At 34.2% G+C, this 22227-nt stretch overlaps 3 protein-coding genes across 8 annotated transcripts in view; 1 reads left to right on the forward strand and 2 right to left on the reverse strand.

The window, feature by feature from the left end:
• The window catches only part of LOC134845134 (26S proteasome non-ATPase regulatory subunit 1-like), a 428069-nt gene that overhangs the window by 279403 nt on the left and 126439 nt on the right, over nt 1–22227 (reverse strand). The gene's annotated exons all lie outside the window — the stretch shown is intronic.
• Nucleotides 1–22227, forward strand: part of LOC134843767 (uncharacterized) — a 207772-nt gene that overhangs the window by 66308 nt on the left and 119237 nt on the right. The gene's annotated exons all lie outside the window — the stretch shown is intronic.
• LOC134845317 (extracellular serine/threonine protein kinase four-jointed-like) overlaps nt 1–22227 on the reverse strand; it is a 36392-nt gene that overhangs the window by 2175 nt on the left and 11990 nt on the right. The window contains exons 1-2 of one of the 6 annotated variants that reach the window (XM_063862293.1): nt 20925–21337; nt 63–1920 (exon numbers count right to left, since the gene is read on the reverse strand). In XM_063862293.1, coding sequence (XP_063718363.1) covers nt 63–444 — 382 coding nt within the window. In that variant the 5' untranslated portion in view covers nt 445–1920; nt 20925–21337. The other 5 variants (XM_063862296.1, XM_063862295.1, XM_063862298.1 and 2 more) reach the window with 5 other exon arrangements.

A 22227-nucleotide genomic window follows, 5' to 3' on the forward strand; every position in this document is an offset into this window, starting at 1 on the left:
CACTACCAGTTGAAGTTACATTTTGACGGTTTTTCTATCTGAAGTAGGCCAAGCAAACTAACCTTTCCACTGTTTAAACTCCTCGTTAGAGAACCCCTGCGGCATCCTTTTCATCATCTTGCTTGGAAAAAATATCGAGGCACTCCACTCCTCGAGATTCAATTGGTCACTTTGCATGTTGTCATTCCTCATGATTGAAATCCTCTGTGATATGGTAACTATTGCGAATAGGCTGAGAATCAGGGCTCCTGACAGTAACAAAAGACTATTATTTGACCGGTCAAAGGTCACGGAAACATTCGCGGGTCGTCTTATTGATCCCGTTTCATTATAGTGACCCCGAACCTGAACACGGCCGAAGGAGGCGGTGTTAGATTTGCGTGGGTTGTCAGGGTAATCGCAAACCGACACAGACTTTAACTGATTTGCTGCCATAAATTTCATTTTTTAAATTCGGATAGCAAAATAGTGTCTATCAAGAATGCTTTCGAAGTTTACGTTTTACAAATCTCTCAAATTGAAAATATTTCAGTTTGCAAATGAATGAAATTGAGCCAAAATATGTACGAAGGATCTGCGTTGTGAAGTTCGGGTTGTTGAAATACTTCCACCAGATATGAGATACGATTGTTGATAACGAGAACTTTTTCTTTACGACGAAAAAGTAAACAAAGGGAGCAAAGTGGTTTGTTTGGATCAACTGGTTGGAAGAAATTGGAGCTGGAACTATTTGATTTTATAGCTAGGAAAATAAATTGAATTGGCGGCGTGTTAAATAAAAACGAGGAACAATGGATTAAGGAGACTAGAAGGTAGATTTCTCTTTACCGATCAGTTTTACCAGTTTTATAATAAAATATGAATTGTTGTCAGCGATTTAATGCTTGGATATAAAAGCGCACACTGCATCGTAATGTAATACGGCTTTTTTAAATCCTTTTTCTCTTTTCCAATCAATAAATTCAAACTATCAAAATGGCTTTTGCACAGATCTAAAAAAAAACTCCTTGCGAAAGTAGAAATGCGGAAGGGTTTCTTCGATCGACCGGTGGTTGGCTTCGAATAATGTCTGGTTGGTTGAGGGGATCGTAAATTTGGCTAGATCAGATGCGTCTTATGACAGCAATTAATCAGGTTATGACAGGGTAATTCGGTCGATTGCGGGAGAACAATTCAAACACAGGTGTACACTCCTCAATAAATCTCAATCAGTCCGCCAATATGAGCAGACGAGCCGCTATTAAACGAGGGACCCGTGCCACGATCAAAACAGACAACAAAAAAACAACTGAGACCAAATTCTCCGCTTTTTTCTCGTTTTTCTTCTTTTTTTTCAGTTTTCTATCAGAAATTGCAGTAACATCTGATGAACAATTTGAAACTCTCTCATCACTTTTTGGTTTTGAATAACAGCATCAACATGAATCATCGGAACTAAAAGGCAGTTTATCCAGTTTAATCTTACGCAATGCTGATGTAATATTATAATGTTATGCAATAGTGATGTAACAATACCTAAATGGCGATAAGGAACTGAAAGTGGGGATCAGATGTGCTGCTGATGATGATGGTGGACCGATGGAATTGTTGTAAAGTGTGGGTGTTACCTTTGGGATTTTGAGTGAAGTTTCGTCCCCTGTGTGACGTATAGAATGAACATAAATTAATCTCCTGTCACGATTTCATAATTTCATTCACATTATTCCCCTGTTGTCAAATATTTCTATAATAACCGCTTGCTTTTTCACGAATTTGCTTCGTTGTCTTTTCAGCCAATTTTGAGGGCGCAAAATTAATTTGTTTGGAATTAACGGGAAATTGAAAATGGGAGCTCTTCTGAAAAATTAATTCTGGTTCAGGTGCAGTCAAAGTTCCAATTTCCTTCGCTATAAAAACTTTCGATTTTGCGTCTTCTTCCAACTGAAACAAAATATCCCAATAAATGTCAAGTAAACAACATAAACAGTAACCAGACAAAAATAAACGTTTTCTTTGCGCATAAGATTAAAGGTGTTTTTATGCCAATTAAAATGCGGAAAAAACTTGAGATAACCTTTTACATTTCTACCCACTATGTTTTACTTTTATTATTTCATATCGGTTTGAAGAAACTTCATTTTTAAAAAATAATATCAAAGAGTCGTTTGGGCCGCAGAATTGAAGTGGTTAAAACTATATGGCAGACACGTGGGTTCAGTTTACTATTATGGGAAAACAGAATTTACACTCGTCTGTAGATCGGATAAAGTAAATTGAAAGTGAGGAAGATGAGAATGAGATTAATGGATTCTGACTGATTGCAAAAAAGCGTTTAAAAGAACAAGAGTTTATGCGGTGTTGTTTATCGCCTCAATACCGTCAAATGCCCTTTTTTACTCGACGCATTTTTTCACTAAATGTCATTAGCAGCCAAATTTATGTGCAGTTAAGGACACGCAATGAAATTTATGAACGAAACATGATCTGAATTTTCCTTTTTTCTTTTTTTTTCACTTCATTTGACATCAACAAAAAATAAGAGAGGCTAGTCTGCGGTTTTAGGTTAGTAAGGTTAGTAATACTAATGATAGATAGAAGGGCAACTCTTATACATTGGGCTAAATTAGCAGTCAGCTCCCTGGGATTCCCCTAAGATTTCACCCAAATCCAATTTCCAGAGCCACAAATTTAAACGCGCCCCCGTCGAGCTAGAAAATGAGAGTAAAAACAGCATCTATTGCCAGAACTGCGCCGCACGGGGAGTGTTATGCAAATTTTTGTCTTTTTCAATAAAAATTACACTAAAAAGCTAAGATCTTATAAAAGGGGGCGTTTCCGTTACAAGATAGAAAAACATGAGAGACGTTCAATAAACTCACCAATTAGACGATATGAAAAAGAAAAAGTAATTTAAAGAGAAAATGACTCAATTTAACAGTGATTGTGCCATTCTGACTGCTGGAAATGAAAAATAGATACTGGCTCAAGTAACTGTTTTGTGTTTTCTCAATATGTAATGTGTTCACATGTTCTCAGGTTAGGGCAGTTGATAAAATCAATAGAAAACTCAATTTTCCGGCTGTGGTTCCCCAAATATTTAATTTTTCTGCTGCTAATCTCAAAATAGTGAATCACCCCTGCAAGAAAAGATAAAATCGGGTCCCAAAAATAATCAATGAAGTATTTTGAACAGCTAAAGTCAATTTTACTCAGCTGGAAAGGCTTGCAAGCTCACCTTAGCCAGAGTTATTTCTGGTAGTTAAGTTAATAATAAAACAGCGGGCGGGATTCGTTGTTTGGTGGCTTTCAAATTGGATAGGAAGAATTACGGTTGGAGGGTACTTTTGATTGAGGTCCTAGCCAGTTATGCGATATTAACAGACTATTTTTGATCGACCGCAGATTTCAAGCTTAAGTTTCTCTCCGTCGGATAATCCGGCGAAATGAATGGGGCTGAATAGGGGGCTGAATAGTGGCAGCGGATACGCAATTAAGAAATAAAGAGAAAATCCGGCCGAAACAATCCGCTTGCCTTTCCTTGTCTTATTTTAATACAATTCCCGGTCCGATTTATTGACTTTTGCACATATTTTGCCAAAATTACATCTATGTCCGTAAGGCACCAGCCAAAATGGTACAAATGTAGCAGCAGCAGAGATGGCATGACTTTCTTCATATCTATCCAACAAAGCAGACCAATAAAAGACAAAAAAGACAGAAAACTGGAGTTATATTGAATATCAAGTTGACATTCTTCCTCAATTAGAATTTTTTTTTACTGGAGCTGTCAAACAGCATAATTTATTGTTTCCAGTGGCGCCATTTTCCAACGGCCATCCGTTTATAAAGTCTGACATTTATTCACGGTACGAATCTATTTTCTTTTGAAATCCAAAGAATGGCCAATCGGTAATGGACTGGTGTCATAGGGCCAATAAAACATTATCCAAAAAGTGTTAAGCAGACCAATCTATAACAACAAGAACGCACGGGAAAATTTCCAAACCTGAACCAAATAATAAGAATACATAAGTAACCAATGAGTTAAAATAGCAGGTTCAGCAAGTCAGATTGCAAATCACCTTCAAAAGACATTCAAATTGGTCTCCGACAGTGACTATCGTATGCTCGCAACCACTTTTAAAAGTAAGTGAAAAAAATACAAGATCCGTAAAAAAAATTGCATCATAGAAAGAAACCAAAGCAACTGAACTTTTCAAATACATTTTCGTTTTCTTTTTCCGCAAAGAAACACCAAAAATTTTCACTGAAATCTATCTAGAGCAGTTCACTGCTAAAAACTGCATAGAATTTTTCTAGTTTCCTATCCCTTACGCAAAATTATCATATGAAATTACCTTAAAATTGCTTACATTGCAACCTGCATGAAAGGAATAATTACCAAACACATTAACTTTTCGACCTTCCAAAATATGCTCAACAACTGCATTTGGCACGTTTTCCCAAAACACTTTGCCTGCGGAGCGGATTGTGTTGTCCAATAAGTGGCTTGGTTGAGCTAAAAACATTTGAAAACAAGGATAGCCGGTTACTGCGCAAGTAGCATAGGATGTTCCGACCATAGTCTTAGAAAAAAACACAAAAAAGTTTTTACAAATTCTTTTCGTTCTTTTTGGCGTGGTGTGATAAAAGGATCTGAACGAAAAACTATAGATTAGGCATATTCGACAGTAATAAAAACATGAGCAAATTGAAAAACAATTTTTGTAGAAAAATGACTGAAAAAGCAAAAAAAACATCAAAAAAAATTGTCAAAAGCTTTTTTTAAATTTTTGATTCAAAAAAGGTGTTAAAATACTCAAAAAAAACTAAAGATACCCGAGTAAAAATAAATTTTAACGTTTTGAATTAAGCTATTGTAAAATTTTAAGCCATTAAAATTAGCTATAGTTTTCCGGTTTTTCATATTATTTCAATACCGGTTTTTCTCTACACTGGGAAAATTTTATGGAAATTTTTCAAGGTTGTTTGAATAACGACAGAAAAATTTTATTATGATATATCACTGAACTCACTCCGATGATTGTTTGTGGTAGCTGATTTGATTTGGGTGGAATACAAAACAAAAAGAAAAAAAATAAAACCCACCCTAATATAAAGTTCCTCCCCATTTGATATTTAAAATTTCCATTTCAACTGCATTACGAGGCCAAACTGTGCACTAAATAGCCACATACATTTGTGTCTGTATGCTACTGGATTCTAGATACAAATCTTAATACATGTTTAAAGTTCGTCGGAATGTTCAAAGAACATGATAGAACAAAAGAAAAAGGGATTGTCTTTGTAGTGGAATCCGATTGCACTTCACAAAATGCACACTTTGGCCTCGTGATGCGGTAATGTGCTATTTGAATTGTTTTAATTTGGGCATCAAATTCAGTTTAATCAATTTCAGTGTCATCAAGTTGGTCTGAAAATCGATAAAACACAAGGTTCTAAACTTTTTGAACTCAAATCACGGATGAAAAAGCTTTAAAATGATACCGCACTTGACCCTTATGAGTTATTTTGGGAAAATCACAAAACGAAACATATTAAATTGATTGATTCAGTTACTAATAAAAAAGAACCTATATTTAGTTTTATTCAATACCATCCTAAAAATAAGCATCCAGAAATAGCCCAAGTTGACCTCCACGCCTAAGTAATGCTTATCATACAATTCTAAGCAAAAAAAAATGCTTGTCAGACAATTTCATACAAGAAAACAGCTAATCCTAAAAATTCATACACGGATTGTATGGGAAAAATGTTTATCATACAATTTCCATGTAAAAAACCGTACGATAAGTAACTTTTACCTTAACCAAAAAAATTCCGAATTAAGAAATCTAAATTTCAGGAAAATTTTTTGTCTCAAATTTTAGTCGCAATACAACTTTTCATGTTCAAAGAAACCTTTTTGTCTTCAACGTGATTTTTTCCTTCAAAAGAAACAAAATTGAGTGAAAAGTTTTGTGCAAATCCCAAGCTGATTTTTTAAATGCTTTGATATTGTAAAATACACTTCATTTGTCAAAAAATCAAGCCTCAATTTTCGACGAGAAAAACTTTCGAAGAAAAAGTTTCTAGCCAAATACATAATTGCAAATTTTTGATCACAGTTCTGAAAGAACTATGTAAAACTACCGTATACAACAACTTCCCAAATGCGAATATCTGTGAGAATTCTTGTGATATAAAATCTTTGTTAATTAGGTTTTCGGACAAAACACAAAGATATTTAGCAACTTGAATGGCGGTCGGAACTTTCAGGAATTCACCATGATTCAAGCAGTCTTGTTAATTTTAAGCTAGATGCTATTGCAGATTTCGAACACAGTGAAGATATGGATGTGAGTCCGAACCTAAATTTAAATCTCACCTGGGAAATTGCCAACTGGCCGGGTCTGATTCCTTTGTGTTTTATCTAAGTGGAAAAAGCAACAAATTTGTAAATTAAATATTCGTTGCAGCAGCGAATTTAGGGGGAGTTGGGCGGACACCCCCTCTTCAGGGATTCGAACCCTTGACTACTCCATTATGGGTAGGTGGTACTATTTTAAGCGCTTCATCTTTGGCTGGCTGACCAAATAAAATTTCTAAAGGCGCTTTTGGCACCATTAAAAAATATTTTAAAGCTGGGAGCGCGCGCCAAAAATACGCAATTTTTCGGTCAAAACTGTCCAAATAGTGCCTAGAAAACGCGTTTTTATTGTCACGTTTTTCAAAAATTTGCCTGCAGCGCAAAAAAATTTGCCAAAACAGGGCTTTTCTTTAGTAATTTGGGAGAGCGCTCAAAATCAATTTGTTCGACCTAAAAAAAAGGTCTACAAATTTATCGAACATTTTTTTGAAAATCCACATCCCCCTCGAGAAAAACCAAGACCTACCCCTGATTCGTTGATCAATTAGATTTAATGTTTCTACAATTGCGGCCGAAATTAGACTTTAGAATTAGAAGAGCTTGAGGGAGTTCATAAACAGTAAGAATTTAACAAACTTTTGAACTACAGCTAAAAAGTACTGCAAAGTTTTTGATGACACCAAATAAAGCGCTGTGTTTTCTAAACGCTGCAATTGATTGCGTATTCTAGTAAATTTTCTAGCAGAGTAAATTTTAGTAGCTAAACTCAAGCTAAATTATCAGGGGAAACACATTCAAAATTGGTATTAAAATTCAAGTAAAAGTAGCGGCCGGTATTATAATAAAGTACACCAAAAGCAGATCCAAGCTTGCGATTACAATTAAGAGCAGAGGAATTTCTTCGATTAAAACTGACGACATGAAGATAATATGGAAACTATCTTGATTTGACTAGAATGTCTTTAGCTAACATTTATTCTTACCTGGAACCGAGAAAACGGAAACAGTTCAAACTGTGAAATCATTTTGAAGAAAAGAACATCACATAGTTCTTTTTGTGTTTTCTTGATCAAAATTTGTAATTGAATACTATGGAAATTTGCGTTTTGTAATCAAAAATAGTTTTAAAAATTCATATCTGTCATTTGCATGCGCAAAACAGACGTGAAAAACTTATCGTTATTCCAAGAATATTAACATAATCTGAGTCTCGTTTAAATGAGTTGTTACTTTATTTCGGTCACTTAAAGTCTGCCAAAAAGATTTTAAAAATGCAAAAATATCATATCGTAGTAAATATCTAGTTGCAAACAAAAACAAAGCACTTGCCGCTGTGTTGGAGCCTCTGAAGTTTAACGGAAACCAAATTTAAAAATAAATGTTATCAAAAAGTAATTTAGGACTTAGAAGTACGTGCTGATTGATAAGTACTTTCAATTTGGGAAAATTAAAGCAGATAATTTATGAACAGCCAGCAATCAGATTGCAATCCATCAGTCAGTGTGAGATATAAAAACGTAAGAATTAGTTGAAAAAAATTCTTTGTAGTAGAAGAAATTTGAGTCATAAAGCGGACTGAAAATCAATGGGCTATTGTCAGCAGGCGGAAATTGTAGGTATTAATATGCATTCAAGTGTTACTTGAGAAGATCTCTTTTGTGAATTTAAATGGAACCTTTTATGAATAAAAGGCCATTACTGCAGTCAAAAATGCATCTCTTATTAAGCAGTTTGGATTGTCAAATCGTAGTTGGGGACAAAAAAGGAAAATTGGATTGTCAGTAGACGGGGGGAAAATGTGACGGGTATGGAAAATAAAAGTGCGTATAATTTGGTTTAATCCGGCTGGAGCCCGGCTAAAGTGACGGGTGGGGCGACACATTTTTCCACCTTAAACAGATGTCAATTAGCAGTTTTAAGCGTTACTGCCTGTCTTGTGATGTATTCCATTAGAAATTTGACAGTGTAATCAGATTAGGAAATGGAAAAGGGAAAAGGATAAGAATTGAAACCGATTATGTCCTGAGTAGTTTCCTGAAACAGTAACCAGGCAGCTATTGGTACAAAAAACCAAAAAGGCTTCTCTATCTCAACTCCGAAGAAAAAAAACTAACTAGCGTGTAACAAACCTCCGGTGCTACAAACAGATTGGCGAACGTGATTTATGCTTCTATATAAAATACATGGAGAAAAGCTGCGAAATGAATACAATCGTAGCAAAGACCGGGGAATCCAACAACGCTTTTTTAACTTGAGGTTTTTAAAACCTAAATGGTCAAATCTCCGAAATTACTGGGTTCCAGATCTTCGTAATTTAACTCATTGACGAAACCCTTAATAGCATGCAACAGCACTTCTTATATTTTAGAAAAAAATGAAACCATTTCATTCGCAAAATCATCAAATTCATAAATGGGATTCATAATCCAGCGTAAAAAATTTTAAAATATCAGTCCCTTGTTGCTAAACTTAATTGTAAGATAATGCTGAAAAAGGCCCAAGTTTACTTAATTTGCGAGTTTGAGGCACAGATAAGCAAAACCAATCAATACTGAGCTGTTCCGTCGCATTGCTTCGAAAAATTGAAACAAACTGAGCTTTATCTAGGCCAATTCGGAACCTGTACACACACGGATCGATGCTCCGCATCACTTGCGATACAGAAAAAAACTATGAACAATTGAAAATATACAGAACAAAGAAATAAAATGCGGCTTCACGCAATTGCAATGTATCACAAACAAAGCATGTCAAGCTAGCCGAAAAAAATAGACAAAAGCGACAACATAGGAAAGAATTGTTCGGAAAAATCATCGAAAACTGTTTTAACGAAATTTTCATACATTTGTTTGGGTTTAAGTTCAACTTGAGGAAAAATGTCGAGAATAAAATTGCAATCAGCAGATTAGCATTGAAATAATCAACAATTTTTGTAATAAATATAAGCATTGAAATATAACAATTTTTGTAATAATAAATTTTGAGCTGGATAAATTTTGCATCCCTCCCAGTACAGTAAAGAGAAAAATAATCCGCCATTTCTTCGAAAATAGTCGGAATAATTATCATCGGCCTTCAAAATTAGCAATTTAAGATTAGAAAACACGGTTAACCAATATAAAATTCTATTCGGAGTTGGCTTACAGCCAACTTAAATAGAATTTTTGAGTAGAACGGGAACTTGATATGCAAAAGTAGATGCTCAATGAAGTTACCGACAGAATTCGAAATTATTCTTACACAATTGTAAGAAAAAATGTTTACAGAAATCTAAAGTTCCCAATTACAAGATACTTGCCCTATCAATTGTAAAAAAAGTCAAACTCATACCATGAATTTCTTTTTATTTCATTGAAAACAGTATAAACAATACACTACTTTAAGGAAAAACTTCTGCATACACAGAAATATCTCAAAAAAAATTTAAGTTAAAAATTTCGAAAAAAAAAATTCACATCAGAGAGTCTCGAATTTTATTAAACTCATGTTAAATGTACAATTCAAAAATACTTACACGTTGCGGAAATGAAAAAACTAGCTAATTATAGCAGGAAATTTCAAATCAAAATCCAATTTTCGAAACTTAAATTAAATTCAAAAAGCACAAAACTTCGAAAGTCAAACAGCAACTGAGAAAAAAAGAATTAAAATGCACCAATATGCTTGTATCAAAGTGATGTCCTCAATTTCTTTAAGAAAAAACTTCAAAACTCAACGTTTTGCTAACTTCCACATCCATCTCACATTTTGGGTTCGTCAATTTATAGACTCACAAAATGTTTCAAGTCCATAATGATAAAATTTATGTATAGCTCAGAAATCTTTTATCAGCTCTTTTATGTTTGGATTTTAAAGCAAAGTATGTAACCCAACACATGTTTTCAAATAAATTGAAAAAAAATACAGCACGTCAATTGTCCCACTGTTCCTCATTATTCATGCTTTTTGTTCTGACCACCACCTTACAAGGATGGGAAGGACTTGTTGATAAGCCTGTGTTTTCTCGCCCGATTTGGTCTTCGCAGTTAAAAGAAATTTTTTGAAGTTTTCTTAATAAAAAACTCACTAAAAACTTATCAAAAAAATATATTTTTTTCATTCACATCAACTCATAAACATAGATGTGAACACCAGTTTGCCCCAAATTTTGAATTAGATTTTATGATTTTTTTCTTGAAAAATCTGAAAACTTAAGAATTTTTTTCATCGGTTATTTTGTTTAGTTTTTGTCCGTTTACATTAAAAATCTGATTTGGCCATTATTTTCATTCGGAAAAAAAATTAAAAACATTGCCTGAGTCTTGAGAATTATTCGTCTGAAATTTGGTCTGAAATTAGAAAACTTGATTAGTCTGCAATTAGAAAACTTGAATAGAGCCGGAAAACTAAATCTACTTCTAATATTACTGTTATTTTAGCTTAAAAAAAACACTTTCTAGCATTTTTTCTGCTAAATCAGTCCCCCCAAAAAGTATATGGAAATTTGGGCAAAAATGGTTCAAAAAACTGTAGAGCTTCAAACAAAACTTCATTTTTTGAAGTTTTGTCTAATTTTTTGAATCATTTTTAAAATCGGCGTGGTCGCAACATTTTGTGCTACTAGCACAGCAACCGGCTATCCTTGTTTCAATTTTAAAAACGCTTTCAGAATCTTTTCTTTGCAATATAAAATATTCTCAAGCACTTGGGTCAAAAAATTAAATGGAATGTTAACTTTTAAAATGATCAAACTTTTGATTAAACACGAGTGAAAAAAACACTGCTGCTTTGCATTCTTTGTTTCAAAGCAACCTTAATACGCAATGTTAAGCATAATTAATTAAGAAAAACTTTGAGAAATAGAATAAAAAACGTCTACGGGATTCGAATCGCCGACATCCAGATTTCGCGTCGTGCAAGCTCTCTTAGCTGCGTTTTAGATGTTAAGCAACATCGAGTACTAAAAACGAAGCACTTTAACAACTTGCAAAACATATATTCAAACAAGACTGCTCGTATATCAGGGCAAAGCCCTGAAGGTTCTGACTGTCCCTTCATTCATATCAATTAGTTTTTGGTAAAAGAAAATATTAAAAACCTATACATTTTGGACAATATCAAAATGTAAAATTTTGAGTCGTACGAAATCAATACGACCACCAATTAGCTAGCCTCAATTCAATTTGCAACGATTTTGTTGTGCGGGATAATTCACCACGCATAAATAATTGGCGTTACGCTCTCAGCATTATGAATCAACTCTTCAAAGAGCTCATAATTTAGTCCAGAACATGGCAAATTTGGCAATTTTCAAACCCCCAGAACTTTACAAAAAAAAATCGGAGGTGTTTTTTTTTATTTGAGCTCAGGAAGTCAATGTCTTCAATGGGGTATAAAAAACTTTTGTTTAAAATTTTTTTTCGATCGCTGAAAATTGACTGAATAAAAAACCACACCTAGCATAAGTATTCCGTTTTCTGCGAAAGTCGGAACAATAAGTCGCCCTAAAATGAAACTCAGCACAAATGTTGAGCACAAATTGAGCAAAACTTTAGGATGGAAAAAATATGAACTCGTATTTTAACACAAGCGTTTGCTCGTGTAATTAAAACAAGGAAAAGTAATTACCTGAGTTACGTGAAGTTTCACTTCATATCGTAGTTATAAACTGATTTAACATAAATAAATGTATAAAGCCTTGACCAATTATTTTTTGTATTATATTTTTGGCATTGAAAAAAAGCGTAACCGGTCAAAGACAAACAGACAACCAAAATTAAATCTAAATTTTTTAACGTTTATGTGCCATTAAATTGTACTAAAGTACTTTATCTATGACTATGTTCATTCCAAATAATGGCATTCGGAACAAATAAAGCGGAAATTGATACATACTGATAACTTCATTTCTGTACATCTAGAGAGCCATTTAAATACATAATTGACGAATCAATTCCGCTGCAAAAACAACTTATCAAAAATTCAAATATCATCGGAAACAGACAAAGTGAAACTAATTCAATTTAACTTGTTTTTGAGCTGTCTACTATATTGTTAATATACTCTTATTGAATAAAACCTGAGATAATTATACAAGCAAATTAAAAAACAAAAGTATTGATTTATGGTTCTATAAAATTCACAAACTTATTTTGAACAATACATTTATTTGTACTAAAGGCAGAATAAACTTTTAAGACGGTGAAGCAATCAAGAAACTTTTATTCAAGCATTAGGCGAAATATTTGTGAACACTTCTAAATTGGGTGACGAGGAACATGATCACTTTAAGCAAGTTCCTCTCAGGTCTTCAAGCGCATCAGCCGAGGATAAGAAAAATTCGGCATCTGGTCTCTTAAAAAACTTTAAAATGACTAACTTCGAGGCTAGTTTTTAGAAAATAAATCAACTTGACATGTGAGTTGGTCGTTATTATAATTCCAAAATGAGCTGAATCATCTCCGAAAAAATCCCTACTTAATATGCACTATCAGTGTCATTCTAATCATAGAAGCGGTAACTTAATTTGACGCTACCAGAGAAATCTAAATTTTCAGATAATTCCATCTCCCTTTTCAACCCACCCACGCGGCAACAGTTTGACAAATTGACGTTAAGAGAATCAAGTTAATTGAGCATTTCTAGAATATTGATTAAAAGAAGTTATTTTTTCCCCAAAAATGAATTATCATTTAGCAGTTGCGTGAAAATCAAGACCAGTAAGTTTGCTTTTTAAGGCAGGTAATTTTGCTTTTCTGGCAACGCCCGTGAGCCCAGAATAATTTTCATTTTAGTAGCGAGCAATTTTTTGAAGAAAAAGTCCATTTTATTTCAGTGTTTAGGGAACGTTTTAGTGTTTAGAAGAGCAAATCAACGCGCAGTCCTTCAAGACAATTTAGGTGGTGGGCAGTCGCCATTGAAATATCCAAACTAAGGTATTTGCTTTAATTTAAAGCTACTGTACCTGATAGATAAGCCCAAGTATTGGAGTCTGAAAGATGAAAGGAATTCAAGTAAAAACAAGATTAAATCTAAACTCTAATTAAATTAGGAAATAAATTAAGTCTACTTGACTGTTGATCCTACCGATCTGCTCAGATTATTTCTTCAAAGCGGAACTGAAATGCCTCAATATTGGAAATTATGGAGAGCGTTTAGCCTTTCATCAGCATCCGTCGAGTGACTACAGAGTTCATAACGAAGTCTTCTTTAGTTTCTATGCGCGGGTGGCGGTGGGTGGGGCAAAAGCGGAAAATGTGGGCGGGGAGGGGTAGGTTGTTGGAAGCAGGCTGAGATAATAATCTGAGGGATGAACTGTTGGCAATGAGATGGACTCCTCCTAAGTGGATTAAGCGAAGTGAAATGGCAATCACTAATGAACCGCGGGCTCCATTTTGTTACAGAAAAGAAAGAGGAAAAAAGAAAAGTGAACAAAAAGTACTTTTCTAGACAAGTGGTCGCGATAAATTGGAAACAAAAAGAAGTTAATTTGTCGTAAGTTGCATGCTAAAAATAAGTAGAAACTTAGTTAAAAATGTTGATTGCAGTTTAAAAAACCAAGCTTTGTAGCTGAGAGAAAACTGAAACTACGTTCAGTTTGACTAATTTGAATTTTAAATGTTAGAAGCTTATTCAAATTTTAAGAGGATTTGGCATTTAAAAATGTAACAAATGTGCCTATCAAAAAGCTTTGTTGCTGGGATGACAATTTTGCTTTATCCTTTTAGGTAAAGTTAGTTGATAAAAGTTCGATTTAGGAAGTATTATACATTTTTTTCCATAAAATTGAAAACGTTTCAGTTCTTAATTTATCAAAACAGGGAATTGGAATAATTTTAGATTTCTTCATTCAAAAGTAAGGTCGTTCTGTATTCATTCAAACCTGCGCGTACTAGACTTTTTGCTCCTCTTGTCATTTGTATTCTATACATGACAATTAAAAATGGATATTTTCTTAGATAACGGAATTTTCGTTGAATACATTCGAAGTAAAATTCAAAATTCAATTAAATTGGCTCAACTCAGAGATGCGCATTTAGATTGCTTTAAATTACAATTGAATGATAAAACTGTATATTTCAAAACTTTTTTTAAATTTGAATGATAAAACCTATCGCTCAGCCGGATTCGTTTTTTGTAATTTACGACTTGGTTAAATTAGATTAGCCCAAGTGGGGATAAGAGACCACATGGAGCGGAAACTCAAACTGGGACAAAGGAAACTCAGTGAGATATGGAAGTAGTTTAGACAACAAAGTATCCACGGGCAGTTTCCCCTCCGCGTCGGTTCTCGACTGAGCGTCTCCGGGTGTTATCAATTACATCCCCAACCCTCTCCCCCTTCCCCTCCCCCTTCCCCTTCGTCCACGTCCCTTCGTAGCAGAAGAAAAGAAACCAAACCATTCACGCTGATTGGTTGCCACGGCAACCAAGTATGCAAATCTTTAAGGTTTCAGTCGGCACTTGAAAATTTTAAGGGGTTTCATTACACGGCAATTTGGAAAGGGCACAAGAAAAATGGAACACAAATTGATAGCAGAGTGACATTGCGTCTATTATTTTGTTCAGTCTGAAAAAGTCAAATTAGCACAAAAGAAACAAAAAGAGAAGAATGAGGAATGCCTGTTGTTAAAATTGAGTGAGAGATCAGATGGTATTAATATTGGGCTAATCTTTTGTGCAGGAGGATCTGAAACGTCAGAATTTGAAATTGGGAATTAAAAGCGAACTTAATTGACAACTGGTCAACTGGGAAGAACGAATGAAATGAAATTGTACGCAATGTGAACACCTCGTGATTAGATTGGGCCCTGAGTGCTCAAGCTAATCGGGGCTGAGTTATCCCAATTAGAGATTAAACCCGAAGCCAGCGGAAACGGCGGAAGAATATTATTCTAAAACAATCTCTATCGCAGGAAAAACACTATTTCCTTTTCTTTCACAATCTGATACTCCGACATTGTACTACATATGATTAAATTCAAATCAAAGATAATTCACTTTTTATGCACGCAGGTTAATCTAGGAAATGTCATTTTTGTCAATTTCAGGCAAAGAGTTCATTTTGAGCTGGGGGAATATTGATTGGGTTCTGGGGTTGAGGTAGAGAACGATTAAACGGTAGACACTAATTGAACTCTGGCGCAAATGAGCCTCTGAGCTCGTTCTGTTTGTGACGTGATAGAGGGAACTCTCGATCAAAATCAGATTAGAAAAAATAACAAAATAACACTGCGCTCGTTTAAGGCACCCCTTCAATCCTTAGAGAAAGCTAATTCAATAAAAGCTTTTTCTTGGTTTTTTAAATACTATTTAAGCCATTAGAAACCACTCTCCATTTCAAGTTTCTTTAAGATTTCTTCTGTAGAAAAATACGTTTGGATGCCTTTATTTAACAAATTAAATTTACATACAGTGGCGAAGCGGAGATTTGCATCACTTGCAATACAACGAAAGCGTAGCATTGCAAATTACCAAATAGATAGTGAGATGGAAATTACTAAGTAAAAAACTTGAAAAAAAATCACCCATTTTTTGGAAATACATCAGAAAAACAAACGAGAAACAACCACTAGCATGAAACAAACTTTCAGCATTTTTAGAGCGCTCAATTAGCCAAGAGTAGGTGATTAGACGCCAATCGATCCGAAAACCAAAAATCTCAAAAAATATTGTTGTCATAAAATATTCAACAACTTTTTTTTGGAAATACGAAAAATTCTATCTTAAAAAAACATGCGAGAAACATAAGCACTATCATCAAACAATCTTTTAGTATTTTCCGAACATTCCCAAAGCCGACAATACGTGGTTAGACAAAAATTGATCGAGAAACCAAAAATTTTTACGGAAACTGTTGTCCTAAAAAATTTTGAGCGATTAAATTGAACTTGTAACTTTTATAGTATAACCGACCTGATTCGTTCAAAAAAAGAATTATCAATTTTTCTCCTTAAAACGATGCAAAATCAGCAAACTAAATCGACAAAACATGAGCCGAAAATATGTAGACCGAATACACTTTCGAAGCAAAATTTTAAAATAAAATGGAAAATATATCAGTCGGTTATAGTACATTTCAAAACTACAGTAGTTAAACAACGACAGTTTAGACTACAAAAAAAAACTGCTTACAGCGCAACTAAGCCAAATTAGTGGTGTGGAAAATAAGCCAGCAAAACATAAGCCGGCAAACTATATTCCGCTACTCATTTTTCCCGGAAAAAAATCAATTTCAGAGACTGAAAAAAAGGTCTGACCGCGACTCCAAATCCAGACCATAGGTTGCACAAGCATCCGCATTACCTCCAGGCCCAGAAGAAGGGTCCTTGGACTAGCTAAGAATCGGTAATGAAGCAACCTCAATTTCAATCAAAAATAAGTAAGAAAAGTTGTTTACGGTTTCTAGTTCCTGATTACAAGATCCTTAATGTCGCAAGTGTAACAAAATTTTTCGATTTTCTTAAAATCTGGAATGGTAACTTCAAAACATAATTGGCCCTCATCTTTAAGCTAGCGAAATCAATGGTTGAAGCATAAAATTTATGAAAGTCGATCGTGGGAAGAACGGTAAAAAAGGCAGGGGAACATGAAAAAATGCACAAAGAAAAAGCTTGCAATCATCCGATAATAGTAGTTTTTCATTCAGGTAAATTAACACAGCAAAGAGAAGAAGCTTTTTGGACATAAAGCAACTCAAATAAAAAAGCAAGAAATGAATCAGATGCAAAGCAGAGTGACTCAAATCATGAATATAAAAAATACAGACAAAAAAATCAAATTCTGCTCATGTTAAAAAATCCTCAAATTCTGATTTTAAAAGTTTTGAAGACTTTTTTGAGCCCTAGCACTAGCTGCACATTTAGGCTCTGTTGAAGCTTATTGTTGAAGCATAGTTTTGTGGAAGCCTAGTTCAAGCTACACATTTTGGGTCTGGGCGTGATTCACAAATATTTCAACATGCAGAAACTCCTGTAATATATTTCAAATCAGACTAGCAACCCGTCTCAATTAATCAACTGAATCCTAAAAAGTTAGTTGTAATAAGCCAGAAGCAAGCTATTTAAGCAACAAAACTTGAACAATTTGAGTTATTCCATATTGCAAATCGGTTTGCAAATTTTTCGAGGCAAACTGTCACATCATTTCTGAGCAAACCATTCAATTGATTAACATTTTGGAAAATTTATGTTATTTCATACCATAGATAAATTCGCAACAAAAACCATTCAAGCAACGGAACTCTTGAATTTATTCCAATTGATTCATAGCGAAACGACTCGCTTAAAGTTGAAGATTTCCAGTGAGAAATATGAGCGAGGATATGGAACTTCTTAAAATATTTCATTACCTGAATCGGTTCACAAAATTTTTTTGAGCAAATTACTCAAATGCTGAAACTTTGAAACAAAGATTTCAAGTCTTTTCATAGAACCAACCGGTTCGTGATGAAACTTGGATTATTTCAAGTTACATCAAAATGCAAAGCAGTTCAAAAAAAGTTCAAAATGCAAAGCAGTTCAAAGTCTTTCAAAGCAATTTTATCAAGCGATAAAACTTTGAAATGTTCCAAAATAATCGGATAGCAAAAAATGAAAGCAATTGAAGCAACGAAACTTTGAAATATTTCGAGTTCTTCCATAGACCACATCCGTTCAGAGAAGTTACTTTATAAAACGAATCGGTTTGCAACCATTTCAAGCCTTTTCAGCAAGCTATCAAAAAGGTGAAAGCTTCGAAAAATTTCAAGTTATTTCATAGAGATATTTGGTTGGCCAAAAGCGGTTGATAAAGTTAAGTTATTTAACAGAGCGTGTCGGTTTTCAAATTTTTCTCGAGTAAGATATAAAGCGATGGCACCTTTGATCTAATTCGAAGTTGGTTTCATATCATGGATTGCTTGGCAAAAAAAGTTAAGTTATTCAAGCGAACTATTGAAACAATTAAATTTCAAGCGAAACTCTTTTTTATAGCCTATATTGATCTGCAAAACAGTTAAACGTGTTCAAGCGATCTTTTGAAGTGATGAAATTTCAGATTGTTTCAACTTCTTTTCATATCTTGGATTGCTTCGTTAAAAATACAAATGTTCAAGCAAGCTTTTGAAGCAAAGAAACTTCGAAACCTAGAACATTCTTCGTTTTCTCGTACGCGTTGCACTCGACAAAAATGAAACGCTACGTTTAGTTAAAAAATTGCATCCATAGCGCATTCAGACTTTCATTTAAAATATATGATTATTTAATTGAAAAAATCGAATGCGCCCACGCTTTCAAAGTCAAGGATTTCAATTAAGAGGGACAATGCGCATCTAAGCTGTCTACTTCTAGAACGAACATTCGAAGGAAAATGATGTGGCCTCATCATAAAAGACCTAAATCGACGGACTCATTACTATTTTAACATGGATACTCTATCTCAAAGTACTCGAGAAGAAAATTAAATAAAAATACCAAATAAAAAACCAGAAAAAAGAAACAGAAAATAAGGCATGAAAAACGCACCAAGAAAATGCAAAAATCAGCAAAATTAAACAGCAAAAAAGGCATTAGTCAAATTAGATAACATCTGATTTCTCAGAACCAGCCGAATTGACATCAAAGCAATTTCAAATTAACCAAACTTCAGCTCTGTGGTAACTAAAAAAGGAACTATATGCTACCCTTTTGTAAATTATCAAGACCTCTAAAACAGTCTAAAATTGTAGGGACAAAACAAGTTCCATCATAATATTATTTAAAAGTTCATGTTCACCATGCAACATCTATTAATTTAATTTTTTCATGGTAAGTTGGTTCAGATAAACATTAAAACCGAGGAATACATCATACGAATACAGTGCTGATTCAAACTATCTGGACCAAATGAATAAAACTTGAAAATTTAAACGCGTTTTTCTCAAATTGGGTTTCAAATTGGATCAAAAGAGAACGCAAATTGCTAAGAACTTTATCAGATTTATTATATTTCAATCTGTTTTGCAAATTTCGGGGCCAAAATTGTACCCCAAAAATAAACCATTTAGGCTGCTTTTAATCAGTTAAAAGTTACGCTAAATCTAATGAGTCATATAATAAGCTATTCATATCAAAGTTAGCCTCTTATACAGCCCAATAACGTTTTAGAAAAGTATAACCTACAAAAGTCTTTTACGAAAGTATTATTGATAGCCAAAGAATGACTTTTTGTTCCGACTTTCGATACGAAAGTAACGGAATATTTGTGCTCGGGTGGGTTTTTTTTCTTCAGAAAAATTTCGACATTTTAACTAGCCGTTTTTGACGGAATTTTTTATATCATTCGAAAGGTATTGTTGTTCTGAGCTCAAATTTGAAAAGATATTTCACCTGTGATCATTTTTCGTAAAGTTACGGGGGTTTAAAGATTGCCATTTTGGTCAATTTGGGACAATTAACGCGCGATATATTTCGCGCTATTAACGCGTAAGCGGAGAGTTAATCCGTCTTAGAAATTGTTCCAAATTGGTTAAAAGAAGCTTGTTTTCCATAATTGGTTTGTTACAAGGAGCGAAATCTATCCTTTTGTACTTTATATGGGAGATGACTTTTATAAAAAAAATTTAAATTTTAGAAAAATATTTTTTTTTCATTTTGTTTTGTTTCATTGAATTTTTTAATGTTATTACTGCTCCACAAACCTTAAAGGGCAGTCGGAACATTCAGGGCTTCGCCCTGATACGAGCAGTCTTGTTTACAATATAAAACCCAACTCTTAGCTTGAAAACAAAATTTAAACGTTTTGCGCAATTGTTTGGAGGCTATACACTTCTAAAACTTTGTTGGGCTGTAGAAAAGAATAACTTTGATATAACTCACTCATCAATTGACTCGTTAGATTCTGCGTAATTTTTGATTGACTAAAAAAAAACCCAAATGACCCGTTTCTGGGGTAACACTTTGGCCCCGAAAATTCGCAAAACAATTTACACTATAATAAAATTCTAAGTAACTTTTGTTCTCTTCATTTTTTGTCTTTTCTCAAAACAATTTGAGAAAAGCGCATTTAAATTTTCAAGTTTTGTTCATTTTGTCCGGGCAATTTAAATCAGCACTGCAACTCTTTGAAAAACTCCAAAACTTACATGTGATTCACTCAAAAGAAGTGCGATGTAAATACGCACTTGTTTAACCAGTACGAGATTTTTAAGCATTAACTTCTAGCAATAAAAAACCACGAAACCGGGAAAAAATTGAGCGGAATCTAAGTCGATAGCTCCCAAGCAGATCCCATAAAAAGCCTAGCTCCCGATTACATAAAATCTTCCTATACGCAAGCGTAGTCCTAAAAACATTTCGAAACAAAGTTCCCAAAAACCATGGAAACATTTTGTGCTACTTACAAAGCAATCAAAAATTACTTTAAAATAAAAGCTAAGACAACTAGAATTTGAATACGGCACAGAAATTAACCAAAGACGGTCACCACGATTAACAAAGTTTTTTCAAAAAGAAAACCCATCTTAGAACATCTTAATAAAAATGTGAAAGGCAAGCACCGAATACAACAAAAGCAAACATGCTGAAAACGCTCAAAAGTATGATTGAAAATGCATTGTAGAGAAGTTGAAGAGTCTTACCTGTATTTCCTAAACTCTTTCAGTTTTTGGGAACTCTGGCGAGAAATAATTGAGCGATGCCAGAAGCAACTGAAGCAACATTAGCAATGTATTGTTGGCTACGACTGGTCCCTAAGAAAAGCAGCAGCGGGTAGCGAAATATGGAAATGAAAGAAAATGAGAAGGAAAGAAGAAATAGAAAAAAGACAGTTGCAAAGTATAGATTTATTGATTTGTCCAATTCTGATCTAAGCTGCAGCGATGTCATCTAATTTCCATTTGGGATAAAAATTCATTTTAAAAGCCCGGTCACCTTCTTAGCCAGCAAAATTGAAGCCGGAAAATCCAATTTCGTCGACACAAATGCCACAATTAGCCTTTAATCTAACAAGGAAACCAGCATTTCCCATCTTCGAAACTCACTCTACGCCCTACAGCTATATATTAGTTCTGGACTTACAAATAAGAAAACTGGCAATGTAAGGAAGTTTAGAGACGATTGTTTTTCAAAGGCAAGATTCAAGTTTCAAAGGCGACCCAGGGGTGAATTTAGCGCTCTGGGATTACCAGGTTCGGATTTATGTTTATTAGCAGGATGATCAATAAAAACTGTTCAGCCCGATGATAGGGACGGTTAAAAAGGGTTCTTAAGTGGGTTTGGGTAATCTATAAATAGGAAAAATCGTTCCATGATTTTTAATTCCCTTTGCAAATTGACACTATTGCACTTAACAGTTGATGATTTTTACAATACAATCGAAACAAGTGAAGAGAAACGATTTCTTTGAACAAGAAGATATACTGAAAGAGAGAAGCTGCGATGCGTTCCACTTGATTTAACAAGGTTGGTTGCAAATAATCTTTTCTGCTGTAAGCCATGGTCTTCAACATAATGCTTTTATTTTCAAAATAGATTTCTCTAGAAAAACCTTTAAAATCATGGTCCAACCACAAAGAAGCGTAGAAGAATATAGAAGTAGCCAAATACAGATTTGCGTGCGGGGGGGGGGGGGGGGGTGTGGCTGAAAGCTCTTTTTACCAATTCGACCACCTCGTTACTCACAGAGCTGAGCTCGCCAATTTATTTCAGCAATTTCAAAAGGCGACTTGCGGGCCGCCCACATTCATGGTTTTTGGAGCTGGATTACGAGCCAGAAAAACTTGACAAAAAGGCCCCAAAACAGGGCAGAAAAGTTTGCCGCTACATTTTTGAAAAAATCGTTTTTTGTTTCTTCACGAGGGCTCAAAACCCAAATGATCGAATTATGAAACCAAAAACTAAAAAAAACATTAAGTAATAAAAGCAGCGCTTTACATAATTGCG

This window comes from Symsagittifera roscoffensis, chromosome 4 (genome assembly GCF_963678635.1).
Source record: "Symsagittifera roscoffensis chromosome 4, txSymRosc1.1, whole genome shotgun sequence".
NCBI classification, from domain to species: Eukaryota; Metazoa; Xenacoelomorpha; order Acoela; family Convolutidae; genus Symsagittifera; species Symsagittifera roscoffensis.